The sequence below is a fragment of the Carettochelys insculpta genome, chromosome 2 (assembly GCF_033958435.1).
Source record: "Carettochelys insculpta isolate YL-2023 chromosome 2, ASM3395843v1, whole genome shotgun sequence".
Lineage (NCBI taxonomy): Eukaryota > Metazoa > Chordata > Testudines > Carettochelyidae > Carettochelys > Carettochelys insculpta.
Genome location: NC_134138.1, coordinates 43,744,391 through 43,769,409, shown reverse-complemented (window position 1 = coordinate 43,769,409; position 25,019 = coordinate 43,744,391). Strand labels below are relative to the sequence as shown.

Here is a 25,019-nt window from a genome sequence, read left to right as displayed (position 1 = left end):
TGTATTGATTTATAGAGTAAGATTCATTTCATACCAAACCAGTAATTTGTAACTGCTATGAAGTGGTATAATGTCATGCCTATAAAGAGAGAAATGCTAATTCCTTATAAGAAAAATAAATAAACCTGTGCTGCAACTCCCTGAAATCCCTCTAATATTTGTAGTACCTAACCCATGCAATTTGCATTATATAAATAGGCTTTGAAGTTCATCATCATATCCTTTTTTATTAATGATTGTTTTTCATTGGGATAATATAGCAGATGGAAAGAGGACTCAATCCATCTACCTATTATCAGACAGTTCTTTCCAACATAATGTAAGCACTAAATCACATAAAGTAACTCTTCTGGATCACTGCTTTTAAAGCTACAAAAAGGTCTACAGATATTTCACATCTGCCTTCAACTCATGAATTCACTATCAGACTTGAAGTTTCATGTTTAGTTCATCTTATTGTGCATACATTTTGTATATAATACAGTCACCTATCATAGGAACCTAATAGTGTTGTATGATCTCAAAAACATATCCCATGGAACACCTAGGCCCAGTGGAGTGAGTTAAGGATGGCATTTCCACCGTACAGTGGAACTGCAGTTGGTTTTGAAATGCTGAGCCATAATCACTCTTCACTTTGATTGTAAAATTTTAGTCCAGCTACACAATATAGTTAGAAATCCAGATGAACTGGAAATGCAAAGCAGCCAGAGCATGTCAGTGACTCTGAATCAGTAAACAGTGGGCTGTGTGTTGATTAGCTGACATTTTACTCTTTATGAAACAGTTTTGTGTAATTTAAAAAAACCATCTGCATAATCCTTGCAGATCGACTCTACACTCCAGCCAGGTCTTAGAGTGGATTTTACACCATTGTCACACAACTGGGGCATGGGCATTCTTGTCTGTGGATGAGAGCAGCGTGCAGGCCTAGTAGTCAGAGCAGGAATCAGGCCTTGTGCTTAAAACAGGAGCTGATAGCCAGGAATCAGAGATCAGGCTCAGAACTGCAGTCAGGGGAGAGTCACAGCCTGAGTCAGAGGCCAGGAACTGGAACTGTGGGAAGAGGGCTGAGTTACTTGGAGTAAGGGAAGTCTGGGGTCAAGGCAAGAGCAGGGCTGGAATCAAATCTATAAGCAGATGCAGGCATGGTCATAGCTGTGAGCAGATGCTTTGGTGTAGCCACTGACCTGCTGCTGCAGCTGCAGCTGGGATCAAGAACTGATCTGCTAGTGTTGATTCTTCCAACCAGACACATGGTGTAGCCCATCAGGCAGCCTACTACAGGCCAGCTGCACTTGTTAGGTTACCTGGAGTTTGGCTCTGCTATTGGCTCTGGTTTCTGACAGTCACTTAGGTAGTACCTGCTGCAGTGCTTTGCACTACAACACCTGACAATAGGTAAGTCTGGGTGAACAATGGGGTAGAAGGTATGGCTAAAATCTCTCATGTACTGAAAATCTTTTTTCCCTTTGCTTTGTGGGGCACATGGCACGTAATTTATAGTAAAAACAAAAACAAATACTTGAATTTGCAAGTCTACACAAAAGTAAATTTCTGCATATTAGAACCAAATGTCATCAGAAAACTTGCAAAAATTGTTTTGAAATAATTAAATATTTTGATGTTGGTGCTCCTTAAAACAACTAAATTAACAAGAGAATTAAAGAAACTGTTTTTGAGCTAATAGCTTTATATTGTATACTGTATGCTGCTGTCAGTCCTTTGTTCTACAGAACATACTGTGCTTAGAATCAAAAACAGTAGCAAAAGGAGAAGATGTAGTATCATCAATAGTGTAAACATCAGACATCTGGTTGAAAAGGGACCCTGGTGGCTCCAGTCAGCACTGCTGACAGGGCTGTTAAAAGTGTAGTTAGGGCACAGCTGGCAGGCTCGCTACCTGGCTCCAACAGGCTTCCAGAAGCAGTGAAGTGTCCCTCTGGCTCCTAGGTGTAGGATTGGGCAGGGATGCCTCTACGTTGTGCTGGTTCCATATCTCCTATTGGCCAGGAATTTCAGCCAATGTGAGCCATGGGAGTGGTGGACAGAGGCCGTACATACAACATAGACCTGCCTGGTCATGCCTCCAACTAAGAGCCAAAGGACATGCCGCCACTTCTGGAGAGTCCCACAAGGTAAGCTCTACCCAGACCCCAATCCCTGCAGCACCTCCCACAACCCCTGCCCAACCCTGAGCACCCTCCTACCCAAACTTCCTCCCAGAGCCAGCAGCCTTTCCACACCCCAACCCCCATCCCAGCTCACAAACACCCTCCCATGCCCAAACTCCCTCCCAGATCCCATACATTACACTTGCACTTTTATCCAGCATCCTCTCCCACCTAGAGCTCACAACCCCAGCCAGAATCCTCACCTCCTTCTGTACCTGAACTCCCAGCCTCTGTCCAGAGTTCTCTCGTATATTCTGAACCCCTCAGCTTCACCCTCCCAGCCCAAACCTCGCATCCCCAGCCCCACTACCCCATAGCCTGCACCTGAAAACCTTACCCCAGCTGCTTATATCCTCCAACACCCAAATTCCTTCATGGAACATGCCCCCTCATGTCTTCTCACACTCTGCCTGATATGGAACTCGGCAGAGGTGGGCTCTCAGCTGCCCAGAGGGTGCCTATCTCTAGTGTGTGACCCACCCTCTCGTTATTCAAAACATGCACACAGTACAATGGCACCTCTGCAGTTATGGAGGTGAGATTGGATGTTTCTGATATTTCGTTGCATTTGATGGAAGCTGTGAACAGGCATCTGAGAAGACAATTGGGTCCATTATGTGTTTTCTTCCATCACACAAATATTTTCTTAGGAAACTATAGATCATTACAGTCTAAAATTATTCTTAGCATTATGTACTATTAAACTCTCAGGAAATAAAAAGATTTTTCCCAGATTTTGAAAGAGGTTCATCAGAGAAGTTTAAACCACTCCACATATTTAAACCAGGTGGATTTACATTGTAAACAAGATAGAGTTCCATTTTAGTTGATATTTCTTCTAGCACAGGTTTGAAAATTTCAAAATAGTGCAGTCCTTTGTAACGTCTGTATGCTGTAGGCCTTAGTTGTTTTTTTAATTTTTCATCTTTTGTAACTATCAGCTTTGATTCAAAAAATGAGCTAAAGGTACTTTGAACTAAGAGGTGAAATTCAGTATTCAAAATGACAATTCCAAAATTAAGCAGCAGAAGGAAAAAATGTAGTCCAGCCTCTAGCATAGTGTTTTGTATCTAAATATCCTAAAATAAAGAGATTTTTAGGTACAGTTTGTTTTAGTAAATCATTTTGATTTGCACTAAGCTAAATTCACAAGAGAACTTAAAATTTTAGGTGGAATTCCTTTCCTGAACATGTTTGTTGTTAACAAGAATACATAGGTGATATTCTAAATCTGACCTGCCTTTTAATTTTTGAAGGTTTTGTAATACAAGCTGAACCTGTATTGTAGTACGGCACCCTTGGGATCTGAATGGTGCCACACAAGAGAATTCGTTGAACCATGGGAGGTCAATATTGTCTAGCAGCACTAACAACACTTCCTCAGCTTGATGGGCTCTGAGACATTTAGGGGTAAATTGCAGCTAAGTAACAGCACAGAACATTGAGAGCCAGAGCAGGTGGCAGTAAACAAAGTTTATGGGACCACAGGAAACTTGGCCACACCTATAATAAATGGTTAGATAAAGTCATGCTGGCTTACATATGTTGCTGGATGACAGAGTTCCAGATTTGAGAGGTTCAACCTGTCCTCTGTGAATGTCAATGGTGTGGATTAAACTGGGGTTTCTTTAGTAAATACATGCTATGTATTTTGAGTTACTGTAATTGTTTCAAGTTGTTGAATTCAACCAAATACAGTCATCCTTCATTTAACAAGTACTTTACTTACGAGTACTCACTAAAACAAGGGACTCACACACTTACCTTTGTTCACAAAACGAGTGAACTTCCTCCGCTTATAGGAGCCAGGCACGGGGTCCTTGGCTGGGGGGCAGGGAGACCTGCCCCCCACAGCTGGAGTGGAGCCAGCTGTGAGGTCCCTGGCTGGGGGCTGCGGAGACCTGCAGTCTCGCAGCTGGAACACAGCCAGCCATGGGGTCCCTGTCCAGTGGCGGGGAGATCCACGGCCCCGGCTGGCCTGCTCCCAACGCTCCCCCCGTGGCAACTCCCTGTGCACCCCCCTCCACCTGGCCCGCTCCCAACACTCTCCTGGTCCACAGCTCCCCACGCACGCCCTGACCCAGTCCCCAACCCTGCCCCCCAGCCTACTGCTGCAGCCCAGAGCGAGCTGCCACCTCTTCCACCAGCGCCGCCACCAGGTTTTAACCTTCCCTCCTATTCATGGCCCCAAACTGCCCCCAGCCTTTAACCTTCTCCAACACCCTACCCCCAATGCAAGACTCACCTTTCAAAAGCAGCACCACATGCTGCCACTTCTTCCCCAAGTTAGGAGTACTAGGAACCAATCAGAGACTTTTCCATGTATTTTAATGATAATTTAGTGTCCCTCTTATGAGTTTTCACCTATAAACAGAAAGTTGGGAGCTAACTGTGAATGTATAACGAGGGATGAGTGTAATCTTATTTCAGTTAAGATCGTTAGACTTTATCCAGGCAATATGTTATTCTGAGAAATCTGAGTGAAAGTAGAGAGAATAATTCAAAATGGCTGTTTCCTTTCAGAGTATTATAAATATAGCAGCTGTTCTTACTGTTAAGGTACTGTTTTGAAAAACTGCATACTTTAATGAAAAATGTCTCTATTTATAAAACTTGAAATACTCACACATGTATACAGCCATTACATTCTGGCAAATAGTACTTTGCAAGGTATGTGCGTGAAACATGCTGACTCCATAACTAGAAACTCAATATAAAGTGTTCTCAAATGTGCTGGAAAAGCAAACTAATAACAAATCCAAAGGAGTATGGCCAGATTGTGAATGCCTTAGTAACATTAGTGATGTATTTACTCACAGAAGTAGTCCTACTGAAATTAATGGGATTAATTAATTAGTGTACAAATTAAATTAATTAATTAATGTATGAATAATTACTCACTAGTAAGGGTAAAGGATTTGCAGTCTGCCTGTAAGAAGCCTTTCTAAGCTATTCACACCACTAAATTAAATTCTGTATTTTTCCTTCTTCTTCAGGTATAATTCAAGGATCATCTTTTGTTCTTGATATAAATGATTTTCTCCTTAAAACAAGTTTCAAAGGAAGAAGCAGAGCTCTGATAGGCCCCTTCTGCTGTTCTGTCAATGTGGAAGCTAAGTGGTGTAAGCACAGTGGTAATCCTGGTCCCGAGCAGTCTATTCCAAAAATCCATATTGACTTAAGAGGAGGGCTGATACAGGTGTGTATAAGTTTTTTTTAACTCTAATCTAGTTGAATTTGTCATGAATGTGATTCGTTGCCTAAACTGCACAGTAAAGTTGTACAGCATTGCATCATGAGACACTTCAGTAGGTTTGAAAATTTGTACATTTTAAATGAAATGTCTATGTGAAACTACTGATTAAACAGAATGAAACTGCTTACAGTATTGTCAGGAACAGTTTAGGCTATTTTTCTGTAGTATACTTGTATGTGTGTGTTCCCTTAAAAGTACTGTATCAGATTACTAACACTTAGCATTTGGGGGCCTGTTCTGTTTTGTGTGTGCGTGCATATGTGCGTGTGTGCATAATGCCTTGGGGCAGCTCTAACAAATGCACTTCAGTAAAAAACTTATAAAAAAAATTCTCCAGGGAGTAATTGATAATTGTGGTTTATGGCAATTAACGCTCAGTTTTACATGCTGTCCGTCCCTTCAGTTGAATGTCTGTAACTAGAAGATAGTCTGAGAAAAGTGAGCTTTTGAAATGAAGAATCCTGATTTTTTTTATCACTTAAGAAGGCTGTAATATAATTAAAACAAGATATACACATAGTTGCAATAAGATTTATAAGTACCAAATGTTAAAAATAAATAAAAAACTATAATATACGTAAAAAGGGAAATCTGATATTTTCTTGTATGTTGAATCTTTCCTTCAGCTCAATAAATTCTTGAAATCTCAATATTATGATTAGAATTCATGCAATAATACAAAAATTATTAAAATATTTTCATGAATAAAATCAACAGATCTGATTCACTGTTTGTTTGTTTGCTAGTTGTTGTTCACAAGTATTTGGATGGCTGTAATTCATGAAAATGTTTCCAAATATGAAAACTTTCACGCATTTTATCACTGATAATTATTACCAAATGTGTTATTGAAGCACACTCTTCATTACTCACTGTTTGCTATAATCCTTTTCAAAATTTTTGTGATTCAGAAAAAAATCAGATACCATATGTCTAAAGTGAACAGTCACAGAACACAAATATTAAATGGCTGACATGAGAACTGTTGAATAACCTCCAAGCAAATTTGCTTGTATAAATTATTCAATAAAGATTTATAAACAAAATATTTGCAGAAAGACTAGATCAGTTTGCAAATATTGGCAAAATGAAAATGGGCTTTATTTACAGTTGGTCATTCATAACACATAATTTGTCCATCTCTAAAGATGACTTCATGTATCACCTTTATTAACATGTAATACTGTAGAGCGTAGAAGACCCAAATGATATTGGTGCATGTTTGAACTCGGTTCTCTGTCAACGTATGGAAAGAGCGTCCCTGCTCTGAACATCTTTCAATCTAAATATACAAGACAGGTAAAGAGTGGTAGAAAGGAATTTTTTATCCCAGCTTCTCACATGAAAAACTGAGGCATAGTGAAATTATCTGTACAGCCTTTGGAAAAATTTCATAATTTATGGCAGAGCCAAGAATTAAATTAGATCTTTTGTGTTCCAGTCCACTGCCTTAACTACAGGACTTCACTACCACACCATAATGAGGCAAAAAAGTCTATCATCAGCTTTGACTGTAAGATGCTCCTCCTTGCAATATGAACATTAAAGCCTCTGGACCATTCTTTTAGGTGACTGTTTTCTGGTCTGTGTTTCCCTCTCCTGTACACTTACAATTCATAATTGTAGGTCACTTCCAGTTCAAGACCATTTGCAATTCTACTTCCACAAGGCCATGCTTTCACCCACAATTAACATGGCTACATAGGAAAGGAAAACATGGTTCTCAGCCAGCTTTACTGCACATCTTTTTAGGTCTCCTCAGACTTCTGGCTTCCGTACTCCCTAGTGAAAAAATCTTTTGCCTCTGGACCAGTTAACACTTTGTTCCCTCCACTCAACGAATGCAGACTTTTGAGTTACCCTCTGAGGAATGGATGCCAGGAATAAGATAAACTTTTATGTAGTATCTTGCTTGAACAACATATTCAGGTCTTTTTCTCCCAAGAAATACTGTGAAATTTATTTCATGCTGCTAGTTAGGTTTATTAGCTATTTTAAACAACACACGTTCGTGAATTGTAGGACAGGGAGGGACTACTGTGTGAGTAACTGCACAATTCAGAACACACAACTTCCCAGGCTCAAAATATCCTGAATCTGATTGTCTTCTATGCAAGCTGAAGAATTGCTGGAGGGTGAAGGGGATTTGAGCTTTTAAGTTTCCTGGTGTTTTGTTGCTGTAGAATTGTTGGAGGTTGAAGGGGATTTGAGCTTTAAAAGTTGACTGGTGTGCTGGCAGTGAGTTATATTGAAACTTACTGTTGCACTCTTGGGGCTTTAATTTTGAAGTGTTTTTAAAATACGTCAAAGATGGCTGTAGATTGTGAAAAGGCATTTCTGTGTGTTTGCATAAATGGAAATAAAACAATAAATAGATAAATATTAATTAATTGGTATTTGTTTAAGACATCCTGTTCCACATTTTCAGTTTTTATCAATTTTCATAGATCAGTTATCAGTTTTGTAATTAAAAGAGATCTGGTGTTAGACTTACATCATTCAATATTTTTCAGGTTCATAATTTTTAACACTAACACTTTATATGATTGTTGAGTCCTGCAGAGTAAAATGCTGCACAGACACAGAGGGGGTTGGAAAATCAAACAGCTTTAATATTATTCTATGATTAGTTCACAAGGAAATGGTGCCCACCTATTTTTTTGCATGCATTTATTGAGGGACTCAATGTAACAATCAGCCCCCACTACCAACCCCCGAGATAAAGAAAGATATGGTGAAAAGCTAAACGTGGAGCAAAAAATGCAAGTCTACTCCTTAATACCAATAAAAAGAACAGTGCTTAGGAAAAAAAAAGACAGGAATGAAGAGGCTTCATTGCACTGCAAGTACTGCAACATTGAATTTAATGCTCACACTGACTGAATAAAGTAGTGTGTTGGGGAAAAGCAACGCAAGAAACTTAAGACAGAAAGTGAATATTGGGATAAGCAATTTGTATCAGGCATTTTCACCAGGGCTTTAATGAAGAAGACAACAAAGCATGATTATCTCAATGAATTTGTGGGTGCTCTTTGTTTTATTGGACATCTTGTGTTAACTGCAGAGTGGACTGTCGGTGAATTTATGCAACAATAGCGTCCAATAGCAAAAACCTTTCATAATGCAAAAAAACTCATGTGTATGTACCTGGCAAAAAATAACTATACTTTAATATCTCAATTGGTGGAACATATTGATGGAATTGATGTCTAATCTGATTTTTGACGAGTGTCTTTAAGTTTTGGATTGTCTTATTTTTGACCTTTTGTTTTCATTTGTTTTCAAAGCAAATAAACCTGGATTATTTGTGCTGATTAGAAATTCAACACCTCTGTAGACAGCCATTTTGTTGGCACTTCAGTAACTGACATGTTTGAGATGTACCAGCTACCTTGGGAAAATGTGGCCATAACTAATACAGATTCTGCTTCCTACTTGGCTAAAGTTGCATGAGAGATTAAACTGTGTCAGAAACTGAAGGTGCTATGTATTACCTTTCCTGGTCATCTGATTAATGTTGTGCTGTCATCTACTGTTACAGAAGAAATGAAAGACATGAAATGTTGCATAGTTGGATTTGGGGCCATTTTCAAGCCTGTGGAAAAAGTTGGAGGCTTTGCTTTATGCAGTGCAAGATAAATGCAGAACCAACTGCCTCAGTTACCTACCCCTGTTGTGCAACATCAGTGAATGATCTTATACTTTGCTGCCTGACATGTAAATAATGCATGGGCTCTGCTAATGTGTCTTCTAGATCATCACAAGTTTTTTTGATTCTCATATAGATACTCTGAAGAGACCAGCAAATAACCAAAATGACCAACATTTACTGATATAGATATTTACTGGATCCTGACAACCAAAATCTCAGCTGAATTGAGCACAAAAGCTGCGGGAGAAACATAGAGTGAGAAAACCCAGCTGTTTCTGAATATCCTTCCAACTCTAGAATATGATGAAACCAAAAATCACTCAAAACCTTCACCACAACACTCAGCAAGAAATGGGAGATGACCATCACCTGAAACCTGAATCCCAAAGTGTTTGGTGCCAGAGATATTTTTTGCAGTGTCTTCCAGGTGTTACACCACTTCCTCAAAGTGGATTTTGCAGCATACTATATGAGAGAATGTCTTAACTATTTGCCACTAAAGATGAAAATTCAAAATCTAAAAGGGGAATTTACTACTTGCATGAACACATCTAATCCTTACACTCTGCAGTTGGATGCACTGGCTTTTTTTGAAGTTGTCAAGATCCGCTTCCCAATTCAAGCAAAATGGCACCGCAAACTTTGATTTTACCCTGGGATATATTGATACAGAGCACTTATTTCTAAGTTAGACTTCCTACAAGACAGCACGAGACTCAACATGAGTGCCTATGTACATTAAAAAAAAGTGTCCATTATACTGCAATAAAATGTGTATATTATGGAAGTTTTTGTTTTCTCTTTTGGATATTTTTTTCAATTTTTAACCATATTTCACCCTGGTTTTAGTGTTTGGAAAATAAACACTAAAAAATTCCCAGAAAATGTGGAACTCTAAATATATATGATAGGGGTTCATGTTGTTCTCTGCTCTGTTCCTTCCTAATTTCCTTCTGTTGCCCACCAATTTTAAGTGGTATGGAAAAGGATAAACATAGTCAGAGTTAAGAAATCTCATAAAAGCACTAACTAAAAGATCTTCCATAGGAACTTATTGCCAGCCATATGCATCACTAGAAGATAATTTCAATGAGCCAGACCCTAATGTCTTCTAATTAATCACATTCTTAAGCCTCCATTTTGTTACACTGTGATCTGAATAATTGAAATGTTGCTATTACTTTCTGCATAAGCTTACGCTAAAACCTGACTCTGTGGGACAGTTCCCAGGACTAAGCAATATGCCAAACAGTAAATGCAGAGCAGACCTTTAAATTCTAAATACTTCAGTTCGGCACTTCGCAATTTTATATGTAAAGAGATGCATAGTGTGCTTTGGGTGCTAAATAAATAATAAAAATAAGGGTGTTACTTAGCAAACAAAAAGACAAATTTGCTAAATGGCATGGCATGCTAGAATCTTTCTGCCATTTAACAGGTTTGCAGAAAGTTATAATACATGAAGATTGTTCAGCAAAAAAAAAAAAGTGTAGGTTCTTAATTTTTATTGGCTGTTTAAAATAATCACACATTTTAAAGCAAAACAAAAAAGCAGTCCAGTATCACTTTAAAGACTAACAAAATAATTTATTAGGTGGTGAGTTTTCGTGGAATAGACCCACTTCTTCAGACCATAGCCATTCCAGAACAGACTCTTTTGTTAGTCTTTAAAGTGCTACTAGACTGCTTTTTTGTTTTGATAGTATATAGACTAATACAACTATCTCTCTGTTACATTTTAACGCACTATATGTCATCTGTTTCATTTTTTTTAATTAGGTTGTCTGGGGTCAAGAACATTTGAATTGTTTAGTTCTTCTCCATGAACTTCTGCAAGAGTATCTTACTGAACAAGGCAAAAGGGAAGCACTGACCTCTGATCAAACATACAAGATTCAGTCTCCTTTGGAAAGGAATCAACCCTCAAAAGCTGAGCATACCTCAGATGATCTGAGAACTGGTATCTTCCAATACATACAAGATGCAGGTAGAAGGAATATTATTATTATTTTGTAAAAAAAAATTACAAACGACAGTAGTAGCATTTTAAAGATCGCTTATCTATTACGAAGTTAGTTGCTGTTTTGGTAAAGCAATTAAAAAGTACATCTGCTGCATCAACATCTTTTTGATTCCTTTCCATTTAGTGGTAATCTTTTAAAAGTCAGGGAAATGGCTTTTTTATTTTCTCTCCTTTTGATCCTAATAGATTTGCTTTTGCTACTTTTGTTTCATAAACCAACATGTTCCTCATGAGAGATTATATGACAGATTATAATTTTCTTTCATGTGACAGAAGCACAGAAACTGCCAAGTGCCTATGAAGTTGTATTTTACAACGAAACTGAGGATAGCCCAGGAATAATGTTATGGCGGTATCCAGAGCCCAGAGTACTTACCCTTGTAAGAATAACTCCTGTTCCTTTTAATACAACGGAAGATCCAGATATTAGCACTGCAGACCTTGGAGATGTTCTTCAGGTTGGTCATGGGCAACTTCTACTTTCCTTAACAAAAAAGAATGTTGTTATAAAGTTTAGACAGTGTTTTACCTATTGCAATTAGTAAAAATTGTGCATAAATCAAATGAGGACCTAATGAAGTCAATGGGAGGTAAATTTTGAAGCTTAAACTTCTTGCTGATTTAGAATGAATTAAAAAGCATTTCCTACTATTTACCTGTAAAGGCTCTTGCACAGTGTCATAAACTACAGCAAATCTCAGCAATTCTGGTTTGTATGAACTTTTCAATCTGGGTTCACATGATTTCACCCCTTGGAGTTTTTCTTTAAGCTTTAGACTTGAATGAATCTAAAAAAACACAAGGAAAAACTAAGAGATAAGTGCCACATTTTGCCTGGTTTCAGGTGGAAACATCACACAACTGCTGAGCATTTTCTACCTGAAACTACCATATTTTCTACCTGAAACTACAAGATTTCACCAGCATATTCTTCAGGGCTTGCTTTCTGTTTTTTGATGGCTTCTAAGAAGTTGGAGAACCTAGAATCCTTCTCTTTGCTAGTGTCAGTGGTGGAAGAGGGGCTGTTCTTCTTTGTTCTTGCTAAGGGAGGCTGCTTCTACACTCACCCCCTCTTGTCAGAGGGGGCCTGGTAATGAGGCAATTTGAAGCAGGCTAATGAGTTGCTAATGTGCATATTCAGCACCTTTTTAGCATAATGGTGGCGATGCCAATTTCAAAGTGCAGACTTTGAATTGCAGATTGACAGTGTAGTTGTGGGCAGCTTCAAAATAAGCGACCCACTTCAACACTCCCTTACTCCCACAAAACTAGATTGGAGTAAGGGAATGTCGAAGTGGGGAGCTTATTTTGCAGCTGCCCCCATCTACACTGTCAATCTGAAATTCGAAGTCTGCACTTCAAAATTCACATGGCTGCCATTATGCTAATCAGGAATTGAATATGCATGTTAGCACCTCATTGGCCTGCTTCGAATTGCCTCATTACCATGCCACCTCCCACAAGATGGGCAAATGTAGAAGCAGCCAGAGACTGATAAGTACACTCCAGTCCTACTGCCCTGATCCCTAGATCTTTTCAGGACCACTGTCAGCCTCCATCTCTTCAGCTGGCATATGGTTTCTACCCTATAAGTTTTCCTTCATCTGTCAACTGCATTTCTTTTCCATTATTTATGAAGCCATATATATATTTTGCAGGTGAAATCCATATTTTTTGTCATTCAGTTCTGCTTATTATTCAGCTTTGAAATCATATTGAAAGATATATTGATTAAATAAAAGGTACCCCTTCTTTTAAAGTCAGAGAGAGGTATTAAATTCTATTTTGTTATTTTTATAACAGTAATGGAAGAGTTTCTGTTTTAAGAATTGAATTATGCACTAGTGTGCACTAAGTTATGGATCAGGTTAATCTCCCACAGAAATATGATATATTATCATTATACTGCACAAAGTGCTAGTGAGATCATTTAGGTATCTTGCCAATTTTTTCCCCTCTAGACACGAAAGTTTCAACTCCCTTAAACTGTATGAGTTTCAGAACTAAATTAAAGAAATCAACTAATCTTGGCCTGAGGTATCATCAAAGATCAAAACAGCATTATCGTGCCCTTTTCTTGAGGACTCTGCTCAGTCTATGTGAAAATTGGCATATTGCAGACCATAAAAACTGATTTCAAAGCAACGTATAGCCAGTTTTCCGCATAAATCTCATTATAATGAACAGGATTCGTTGGCAAAATTCCACCTGTACCACTTTAAAATTGTAACTCTATATCAGTGGTTCCCAACCTTTTCAGTAACATGACACAATTCAATGAGACAAACAATTTCACAGCACACCTGCTTTTTTCCAGCTGAATCGGTTGCTCTTAAATGTCACATTTACTTACATTTACTATGGTTAGTTACAGTCTTACTAGAGAGGTTTGCAACATACTTGTCTATACAACAAGCTAAACAACAAGCTAAACAAGGTTCAAATGGGATGTTGAAAATTTCAGTGGTTACTTGATTAATTGGGGGGAGAGAGCTCCAGAAAGCAGGCCCCCCTCCACACCAGCCTGTTAGAGCCAGGATGTGGCATTTAAACAGCATCTGAGCTCCATCAGGCTCCTGCCCTCTCTTCTCCCTTGCTCTGAATGTGAACAGGCTCCTGTGGGGTCAGCATTTCCCCTCATGGCAGTTCTGCAAAGAACAATTACAAGGGAAATTGACAAACCCCATGCCAACTCAGACTCAGGCATTCTTGCTGCTTGAGCCCCAGCTGGCATGGGGATTGTCAATTTCCTCCCGCTGTGGCTCTTTGCAGAGCCAAGGCAAAGAGAAATTGACAAAATTTCATGGCACTCTTGGACAGTTCTCACTGTACGCCAGTATGTCACAGCACACTGAAAACTACAGCTCTATATCGTAACATAGGTTCTTCATTAAGTTTTGTCAGGTAATTGATCCAAAGGAAACGACCAAGACAGAAGTAAAAATATCCCATTTTGAAATGTTAAAGATTCAAGTTTTAAATCTCAGATGAAACCCTTATACTTAAGGTGACCATCTGTCCCATTTCTGGCAGGACTGCCCTGTGTTTTGGGTGCCAGGAAGGCATCCCGATTCATTTTCAAAATGAGGCTAATTGTCCCATATTTGCAGGTGAAGCAGCTGTTACCTCATTTCTGCAAGGCACCAGTATTGCTGCTGCCCAGTTTCCAGCACCCTGCAGCTCGCAGGATCCAGACCCATGTGGCTGCTCCCAGCTCCTGGCTCCCTGCTGCTCATTGGAGCTGGGATCTGGACCAGTGTGGCTGCACCTGGCTCCTGACGGCTACACCTGGCTCCTGGCTTCCCACCATTCGCGGGAGCCAGGAGCCAGACTGGGACATCTGCTCCTGGCACCTGGTGGGAGCCAGGAGTTGGACCAGCATGGCTATACCTGGCTTCCAGATCCATGGGACACAGGGAGCTGGGAGCCTACCCGTGGTGTTGCCACCCAGTTCCCAGCTCCCCATAGGTCGGGGGAGCCAGGAGGAACACCAGCAGCTGCTGCCTCCTTCCTGGCTCCCCGAGTTTCAGGAGAGCTAAGAGGAGCATCGGCAGCTATCACCTCTTTCCCGGCTCCCTGCACCTCAGGGAACTGGGAGCCCACTCGTGGCTACCACTCAGTCCCCAGCTTCCATTTTAAGGAACCATGCAATGGCAAAATCCTTTAACTTTCTGTACCTCAGTTTCCCCATCTAAGTGTAAATTGTTCTTCATAAGGCAACTGTTGATCCAACCTGGATTTGGCAGTCAACATCAAAGGTGCTGACTTGCCCTCCAGCAGGGGCATGCCTAGCCTCCCCTCACCCCTGCCCAAGCCCTCACCATCATTCCACTCCAGTCCACCTGAGCCTCAATGACCCCCATTTCAGCCCTTTCCCCCACCTCACCACTTCCCATCTTCCCTGAATGCATCCCATCCCCATTCCTCCCAACTCCACCAAGAAATTCCTGAGCAGCGCTGGGAGGATGGGGGAGGTTTTGGTCCCTGGGACCACCAGTGGGTGAGAGTGCGGTGGGAGGAGAGGGAGAGCAGAGGGGAGGAGTTTGCTCCACACCCACTACTTTTTTCCCAATAGATCGGGCTACTGTAAGGTGGGTGCAAAACTGGCTGGATAACCATACTCAGAGAGTAGTTATTAATGGTTCTCTATCCTCCTGGAAAGGTAAAACAAGTGGGGTTCCACAGGGGTCTGTAGTGGGACTGGTTCTGTTCAATATCTTCCTCAAAGATTTAGATATTGGCATAGACAGCACGCTCATTAAGTTTGCAGATGATACCAAGCTAGGAGGGGTTGCAACTGCTTTGGAGGATAGGGTCAAAATTCGAAATGATCTGGACAAACTGGAGAAATGGTCTGAAGTAAAAAGGATGAAGTTTAATAAAGACAAATGCAAAGTGCTCTGCTTAGGAAGGAGCAATCAGTTTCACACATACAGAATGGGAAGTGACTGTCTAGGAAGGAGTATGGCAGAAAGGGATCTAGGGGTTATAGTGAACCACAAGTTAAATATGAGTCAACAGTGTGATGCTGTTGCAAAAAAAAAAAAAAAAGCAAACATGATTCTAGGATGCATTAACAGGTGTGTTGTGAACAAGACACGAGAAGTCATTCTTCCGCTCTACTCTGCGCTGGTTAGGCCCCAGTTGGAGTAATGTGTCCAGTTCTGGGCGCCGCGTTTCAAGAAAGATGTGGAGAAATTGGAAAGGGTCCAGAAAAGAGCAACGAGAATGATCAAAGGTCTAGAGAACAAGACTTATGAAGAAAGGCTGAAAGAATTGGGCATGTTTAATTTGGAAAAGAGAAGATTGGGGGGGACATGATAGCGGTTTTAAAGTATCTAAAAGGGTGTCATAAGGAGGAGGGAAAACACTTGTTCTTCTTGGCCTCTGAGGGTAGAACAAGAAGCAATGGGCTTAATCTGCAGCAAGAGAGGTTTATGTTGGACATTAGGAAAAAGTTCCTAACTGTCAAGGTGGTCAGATACTGGAATAAATTGCCTAGGAAGGTTGTGGAATCTCCATCTCTGGAGATATTTAAGAACAGGTTAGATACGTGTCTATCAGGGATGGTCTAGACTGTACTTGGTCCTGCCATGAGGGCAGGGGGCTGGACATGATGACCTCTCAAGGTCCCTTCCAGTCCCAGCATTCTATGATTCTAGGTGCTCCCGCCCAGACCCCAGAGTGCCTGTGGTCAGCATGGTTTTGATCTGGTCTGTGACATCATCTGTGTAGTAGTAATTAAAATTCAGTAACCAGCTAGTGGTGTAAAGCAGTGCATCCGGTTCTTGTTTCTACATATACACAATGCATCAGGCCTAGCCCAGGAAGTGTTACCCTGTCTTGAGCTGTGTCTACACGTGCACGCTACTTCGAAGTAGCGGCACTAACATCGAAATAGCGCCCGTCGCAGCTACACGCGTCGGGCGCTATTTCGAAGTTAACTTCGACGTTAGGCGGCGAGACGTCGAAGTCGCTAACCTCATGAGGGGATTGGAATAGCGCCCTACTTCGACGTTGAACGTCGAAGTAGGAACCGTGTAGACGATCCGCGTCCCGCAACGTCGAAATTGTGGGGTCCTCCATGGCAGCCATCAGCTGGGGGGTTGAGAGACGCTGTCTCTCCAGCCCGTGCGGGGCTCTGTGGTCACCGTGTGCAGCAGCCCTTAGCCCAGGGCTTCTGGCTGCTGCTGCTGCAGCGGGGGATTCATGCTGCATGCACAGGGTCTGCAAGTCATTGTCGGCTCTGTGTATCTTGTGCTGTTTAGTGCAAGTGTGTCTGGGAGGGGCCCTTTAAGGGAGCGGCTGGCTGTTGAGTCCGCCCTGTGACCCTGTCTGCAGCTGTGCCTGGCACCCTTATTTCGATGTGTGCTACTGTGGCGTGTAGACGTTCCCTCACTGCGCCTATTTCGATGTGGTGCTGCGCAACGTCGATGTTGAACATCGATGTTGCCAGCCCTGGAGGACGTGTAGACGTTATTCATCGAAATAGCCTATTTCGATGTCGCCACATCGAAATAGGCTACTTCGATGTAGGCTTCACGTGTAGACGTAGCCTTTGAGAATAGTTTCAGTGCAAAATATACACAGTTCACTAAGAATAAACCAAAAAACCCAGTCAAATCACTAACTTTATTGCTTCCTCATGCAAGTTTGTTGGGGAAATGACAAAAAGGTGTTATTTTATAATCAATCAGTTCATCTACCAATTAGCATATCTCTGGCCAGCCAAAACGCCCGGTCCACAAACTTCTTCAAGTGTGATCCTATGGGTCCTGTTGGAACATTCATGTTAGCTCTCATTTCAGAATGATCTATTTTGCATTAGCAAAGAGAGAACCTTAATCTATGTGAAGGTAAACAAGTGGAACTTTTTTGAATCCTGTTTATTGCTTCCAACCTAAGTCTGCATGTTCCCTGAACATGTGGTGTCCCTCAATAATAGTCCCTCTGAGAAACACAGTTCCTCTGACTCCAGTACCACAAATTATGACACGTCTTCTCTATTTTACAAACTTTTTTTATAAACATTAAAAACAAATAATCGAAACCCAGCTGAACTGGGGTCTTTTTCTTATCAAAGGTTTGAGCTGCTTAGATACTCTTTGAGATTGTTTGATCTTCTCCACAGGCTACCACAACAGGACTGACTTCTGTGTCTCCCTTTTACCTGTCTTCAAATCTAGCAAATTGCCTTTCTGTGGAGCTGGCCTTTGTCCTGTGGTGATCTGTTTATCTTTATAGGCTCTCTTTGGCTGGTAAATATCTCCTTTGTCTTTGGATCGCTTGTCCCTCTTAGGTGGTCACTTTGTATGACCTCAGTGCCACCAGGATTGAAACTGCTGAGTATCAGATTAGTGCCCTGTCTAATTCCCTAATATGAAAAAATAAGTTTTATTTTCCAGTGAATGCCAGTTAAATAGAGCAAGTAAAACTTCATTAAGTGCTGTGCTGTGCTGTGCTTTGTCCATGTGTCTGAGGTGCTTTCAACCCAACTCCTCTCATTCCCTATTCCTCTCGTGTTCCCCTCAGTAACAGTACTGAATGGACCCTCTGAGTCCAGTTCCAATGATAATAATACACTCCCCTGTTCCTTGGGCCTAGCGCTGGTAGATGGAAAGGACTGAAAATACCATATAGTGGACCAGGGCCTGCTTTAATTCCCCCCCCCCCCCGCCCCAAGAATCTTAGACATATTGTAACAAAATAAACTGAGTCTGTCCCAGGAATCCAGTGCTCCAATTTCAAACTATTTCAGCTTAAACAGCAAAATGTAAGGACAAAGCTTTTCCTCCCTTAAGGTTTCTCTGAACATACTTAACTAAATAGACAATGGATGTAAGTGCATCATCCAAGGTCTTTTAACAAGCACATCTCAGGAACTTGAAAGGCAGTCCACAGTCAGGAAAACAGCATGATGTGGGTGAGTGGCTGTTGACAGTGCTCTATCAACTGCCGCTTTCTAGCTCTTTGTTCATTAGTTCATTCTCACTCTGCATTGCTCTAGGTATGGGAAAGAGGGAGGATCACAGACTACAAAAGCAACTTGTTTCACTTATTAGAAATTGCTTTGTGCTTCTTCACATGTAATCCCTATCCTAATGCAATTTATCTAACTCTTCTTTGAGGCCGGTTAAAATCTTAACCTTCACAACATCCTCTGGCAGAGAGTCCCATAGATTGACTGTGCATTGTTTGAAGAAATACCTCCTTTTGTTTGTTTTAAACCAACTGCCTATTAATTTCATTTCATCATCATCATCAATAACCGTGGGCTCATCGCCCGTTGGTATCTGATGCCTCTCTCACTATTTCCTTCCATCTTTCCCTATCCAGTGCAGAATGGCTTACTTTCTGTAGACTAGCTCCGCACCAATCTACTACATCATCTATCCATTATCTGTGGATTAATTTCATTCGGTGATGCCTAGTTCTTTAAAATGCTATTATTTTTGAATTTTTGGCTAGCTGTTCAAATTCTTTTTTGTCCTTTCTAATTGTATTTTTATACTTCATTTGCTAGAGTTTATGCACCTTTCTTTTTTTTTCCACTAGGATTTCACTTCCACTTTTTGAACAATTCCTTTTTGTGTCTCACTGCTTATTTCACTTTTGTTTAGCTGTAGTGGCACTGTTTGCCTTTCTTTTTATAACTTTTAATTCAGGGCATACGTTTATGTTGAGCCTCTATTGTAGCTCTTTAACAAGATTCTATGGATCTTCTATGAATTTTACTTTTGACACCCTTAATTTCTGTTTAATTAACCTCATTTTTGTATAGGCCCCTTTCTGAGATTAAATGCTACAGTGTTGGGCAACAATAGCGTTTTACTTGCCACCAGGATGTTAAATCTGACTATATTATGGTCACTATTCCCAAGTGGTCCAGCTGTATTCACCTCTTGGACCAGAGCCTGTGCTCCATATAATATTAAATCAAAAATTGCCTCTTTTCTTGTGGGGTTCTAAGACTAGCTCCTCCAAGAAGCGGACATATAAAGTGTCAAGAAACTTTATTTCTATATCTCTTTCTGAGGTCACTTGTACCCAGTAAATATGGGGATAGAGGAAATCCTCCATAATTATAGAGTTTTTCATTTTAATAGCCTCTCAAATCTCCCGAGCATTTCTCAGTCAGTATCACCATCCTGATTACGTGGGCTATAATACATGCATACTACTATATTCTTATTTGAACATAGAATTACTAACCATAAAGTTTCATGCATTTAAGATTTTTACTACGATTCCATGCTTTCACATATTGTTGCAGATGACATTACGGCTGCGTGAAGGGGACACAACAGACATGCTAGAGGGTCAGGTTAGGCTCCAGAGTGACCTAAACAAGTTGAAGGATTCGGCCAAAAATTTGATGAGGTTCAGAAGACACAAATGCAGTTTTGCTCTTAGGACAGAAAAATTGCATGTACTGCTATAAGGCTGGGGACCGACTGGGTACGCAGCAGTTCTGCAGAAAATGGCCTGGGGTTATACTGGATGAGAAGATGGATATGAATCAACAGTGTGCCCTTGTTGCCAAAAAGGGTAACAGCATATTGGACTGCATTAGTAGGAGCATTGCCATCAGATCAAGGGAGATGATTATTCCCCTCTCTTTGGCACTGGTAGGGCCACATCTGGAGGAGTGCTTCCAGTTGAGGGGGAAAAAAGTTCACTACATGAAGGATATGGACAAACTGATGTGAGTCCAGCAGAGGACAATGAAAACTATAAGCGATCTGGGACACATCACTAGTAGAGAGGGCTGAGGCAACTGTACTTATTTAACCCACAAAAAAGAAGTGAGAGTGGGGATTTGATAGCAGCCTTCAGCTACCTGAAAGGCATTTCTAAAGAGGATGGAGCCAGCCTATTCTGGGTGGTGGCAGATAACGCAGCAAGGAGCAATGATCTCAAGTTGCATTAGGAGAGTGTGGGTCTAGGTTAGATATTTGGAAAAGCTATTTCACTAGGAAGGTGGCGAAGCGCTGCAATTGGCAGGCCTGCTGCTGTAGGGGGGAGGCGGGGGGCAAGAGGGACAATTGTCCTGTGGCCCAGTGATTCAAAACAGCATGGAGAAATGGTAGCCAGAGCCCCGGGCCCTTTAAATTGCCACAGGCAGTTAGCTCTGTGCAGCACTGAGGGCTGGTGCAGGGAAGGGGCGGGAACACGCTATGTGGTCCAAGTGGTACAGAGCTCTGGCCCTTCCACCTGAACCCCTCCCCCCATACACATTGCCCAGGGGCCCAGCAATCCTGTCAGCCTCTCTGGGAGTGGGTTACCGAGGGAGATGGTGGTAGGTTTTTAAGGGCAGGAGTGACAAAGCCCTGGCAAAAGTGATTTAGTTGGGTTTGGTCCCACTTTGAGCAAGGGTTTGGAATAGATGACCTCCTGAGATCTCTTCCAACCCTAATTTTCTATGATACTGGTACTCTGTAGTGTTCTGTAATCACTCAGAGAAGATATGCTTGACAGACATAAGCTTCATTCAGTATCTCAGTTCCAACTGCCTCAAAATCACATAACATGATCCTCTTAAAGGTACAGTTCCACATATCTGACTCATGTTCAGCCAGAGTGACAAGAAAAAGTTTTTCTGACAGCAGAAGGAGGTGTTTATTTTTATTTTCCTAAGATTTGTGTAGGCCACTTTCACAACAAAGACCTCAATGCAATTTTCTCCTAAATTGCTATCCAGGGAGATAGTCTAGTAAATCTTGAACTCAGTGTTGAGAGAATACTACAAGCTGATAGACATTATAGGGGAGCTGAGACAAAAGGAGCATAATCTATAGGTCTCGTCCATTTCTCCGTATAACATTAAAATAAGACATTTTTCAAGTTATAACACGGAAACAATTTTGTGTCTGTGTGTATCCATTGAGTACCATACCGTATTCCAGTTGCAAGTCATTTTTGCTCTTTCACCATCACACAAGGTAAAAAGCCCATTTTGTTAGGCTGGAGAGTGGTGATTAATTCAGCTTGGTCTCACAGATGCAAGTTAAAAAAGCAGAGGAGTTTTGAGAAAAGCAGAAAAGTTTTGAGATTGCAGGGGCTTCACTTAGATTTAAATTGGGAAAAAATCAGGTAAGTAACTGGAAGGTTTCCTTTACAAGTCCTCCGAGGTTAAAAAAAAAAAAGTCCATTAAGAGAATATAAATGTCTGCAACATCTGGGGAAGCTGGGGTTTTAAGAGAATTGTCTCTTACATCACATTAATCATCCACATACTTTCAATAAAAAGTTTGTAAACTACAAAATCTTGGGTTTGATATTTTCAGCGCTATGCTAACGGTGAAGACACATTTGCTAATACCTGGTGGCTGCTTAAACAGTGGCTCAAGGAAGTATGAGTTTAAAAATGACTGGCATTAGATCTATAATAGGACATAACTCCAGGAAAGATTTGGCATGACAGTCAACAATAAGAGAGTTATGATCAATGTTGAAAGCTTTCATTTTTCCTTTTAATAAAGAATATCTCATTTTTGGCTGACTCTATTTCCTTTTTGCTTTATATTCCCCATTGAGGCTACAGTGTTGAGCTGTGCATTTGAAAGAGCTGGGAAAGGAGGTTTTAAGGAAACCGCAAATTTTATTCATGTTTGGTTCATTTCTCACATCTCAGAAGCAAGTATTTTGGAAATCCAGTAATCTGTGTTTGGCAGGTTAAGGTCTGTGGCATTATTAGTTAAGAATGCTGTAAAGTTCAGCCACACTTACCAATAGCAAGTACTGAAATTTTGAATATTTTCAAGGCTGCAGTTATACTTAATGCTTGTGCTTTAATTGATCAAACTTTTCTAAAGCGTGATGAAAATTTGTCAAATCATGTTAGCTAGTGCAGACAGCAAGCAGAATTATTTGTTGTTGTCAGAGATCCTGCATTTTAAAGCTGTTGTTTGTTGTTTTAAGTAATCCTTTTAAATTAGCTTATATATTACTTCCTTTATGTTCATTTATCTGGCATTTTCACTGATGAAACAATCATAACATGAAATATTAGTCTCTTATTCTGAAAATCACATTTGATCTTATAATACTTCACGCTTTCAAAATGCCCTTCATCCTAATGTCTCAGATTTCTTTCCTAGACTCAATTTTCAGAAACGCTTGTGTGCAAATATGAATAGACATAATTTGTGGCTACAATTACAGTGGTGCTAAGGATTGGAGACTAGCATGTACTTATAACTGATTAGACTTCAGATGAACTAGCTGATCATTGGTATGGACAGATATATGTACAATTTTGCAAACCTGTTTCTGAACATTAGGACTTAATTATTTAAAACTTATTTTAAGACTGTGATAGGTATTGGGTGTTTTTGTTATGCTTCATGGAGCGGAAACAGAGGGAGAGAGGTTTATTGGCTATGATTGCACAGTGAGTCTGAGGCAGATGAAGAAAGCCAATTTTTTAAAGTACTGTAGATTAAACATCCTGTTTATATATGTGATGTATTATAATCGTAATGGTTGTATTTTGTGTGCCACATGTCATGCGAAACTTTCAGGTATCAAGATGAGAGATTGTATCCTTTAGGGGGCATATGTTCAGTAAATTCTGCATGGAGTTAGACATAACTCCTTCGGAATGTTAATGGTGGTTGTGCATAATTTGTCTGTGCCTCGCACTTTTGGGGTTACTGAGCAAGTGACATTACATGATGCCAGAAAATTGGCAAAACCATTGGACTTTTTCAATGACAGATTTATACTCTGGTTGATTTCTTTCCTTTTTAGTCTTTGTATCTCTGATTTATGAAACTTTAGAATCTGAGGTTCTTTCTACTACAACTGAATGCTGAAGGCCTTGTGACACTTTCTGAGAACAGGGGTTTGTTCTGGTATCCTTGGCAGAATAACCATGAGTCCACTGTATACTATGCGCTAGGAGACTACTGGCAACAATCCAGAGATGGCTGAATTTCAGTGGTGTTACATATATATTATTTGTGAAGAGCTTTAGATCCTTCCAGCTGAAAAGCTCTATATAAATGAGGACTATTTTTACAGTATTTGAACAATTTGAAAAACACTGTGCAGTTAGACCTCGATATAAGTCACTCAGATAAAATTTGTTTCACACTTACACCATAAAAATTTCGAGGAACACAGTGTAAAAACTCCTCACATGTAAGATGTTATGCTATTTAGGAAATTGAAAATTATTCTACCTTCTCAGCATCCTCTGCAACTCTCCTCTGTCTCATACTGTACATAGGATAAAAATGGTTTAAAATGTATTTTGAATTAGGCTCATATCTTTAAAAATTCTTCAAAATTTCTGTGTGGTAATTGCAAGTAAAAAAACTGCACATAGGATAAAAATATCTTAAAATGTATTTTGAGTTAGGAACGTTTCTTTAAGTGTTGCTTAAAATGGTTTAAATGTATGGTATGGTAAGTGAGCAGCACATTAGGATTTCAATGGCTGCATAGGCAAAATGTATGCTATTGGGCTACAGTTACACTACAGCACTCTGTCAACAGAAGTCACTGTTGGAAGAGTTTTCCCGACAAATATTCTGTCGAGAGAGTGCAGCCACACACAAAAGCCAGTCGGAAGAGCACTCCGCTCTGTTGACAGAACGACTGGACTGCCTGGCTGCTCTCTTGACAAAACCCCACAGCAGACCAGGGCTGCCCATTGTTCCAGATGTCCTGTCTGTCAAGAGGAGGTCCCCCCCAGAGTATCCACAAAGCTTTTTTTCGACAGAATCTGTTGACAGCAGTGTTGTGCCTCATGGCTGAGAGACAGGACACGCTGGAGAAAGTGCTGACAAAACACATTTCTTATGTGGACGTTCCACCGGTTTTGTTGAGAAAATCGGGGTTTTGTCGGCAAAACTTGCTAGTGTAATTGTAGCCTTTCAGTGCCTATCCCCCTCTATTTACATTATTTCTTGTGGGAGAAAATTTCTCCTTATACAATGTTTCACTTTAAGTAGCAAATTTACAGTCCCTATCCCCGACATATATTGAGGACCCCCTTTATTGGATAGATGAGGTTATATATCAAGACCTTTTTGTTAACCTGTTTCTGAGTTTTTGCAAGGTTCAGTAGAGGAAATAGACAAAAAAAATCCAAGCTATTTTGTATGTTTTGATTATTTTTTCTTTAATTTGAAAAAACTCAGTCTGTGACAGATTGCTTTCTATCATGCACACCTGCATTTGCTCTGAACTTGGTAGCTTGATAAATTGATAAGATAAGTTGGTCACATTTAAAAAAAACATACAACATAGGCCTTAATAAAAAATGCTACATATTTCTTCTGAAAGGTTAAAAAGTATTTCTCAGGGCTCTTAAATTACCATATTCTGATACCAAGGGAAAATAAAACCTGGGCTTAGAGTCTTGTTTGTACTTAGAGGGCTTTCCGGACAGGAAGGCAATCTTGA

The 25,019-nt window shown here is 40.4% G+C and overlaps 1 protein-coding gene across 7 annotated transcripts in view; it reads left to right on the top strand.

The window, feature by feature from the left end:
- Positions 1-25,019, top strand: part of VPS13B (vacuolar protein sorting 13 homolog B) — a 903,527-nt gene that overhangs the window by 772,537 nt on the left and 105,971 nt on the right. For 5 of the 7 annotated variants that reach the window (XM_074986872.1, XM_074986870.1, XM_074986873.1 and 2 more), the window contains 3 exons: positions 5,171-5,373; positions 10,862-11,069; positions 11,379-11,563. In XM_074986872.1, coding sequence (XP_074842973.1) covers positions 5,171-5,373; positions 10,862-11,069; positions 11,379-11,563 — 596 coding nt within the window. Of the gene's footprint in view, positions 1-5,170; positions 5,374-9,215; positions 9,790-10,861; positions 11,070-11,378; positions 11,564-25,019 lie in introns of those variants that run through there. The other 2 variants (XR_012644370.1, XM_074986876.1) reach the window with 2 other exon arrangements.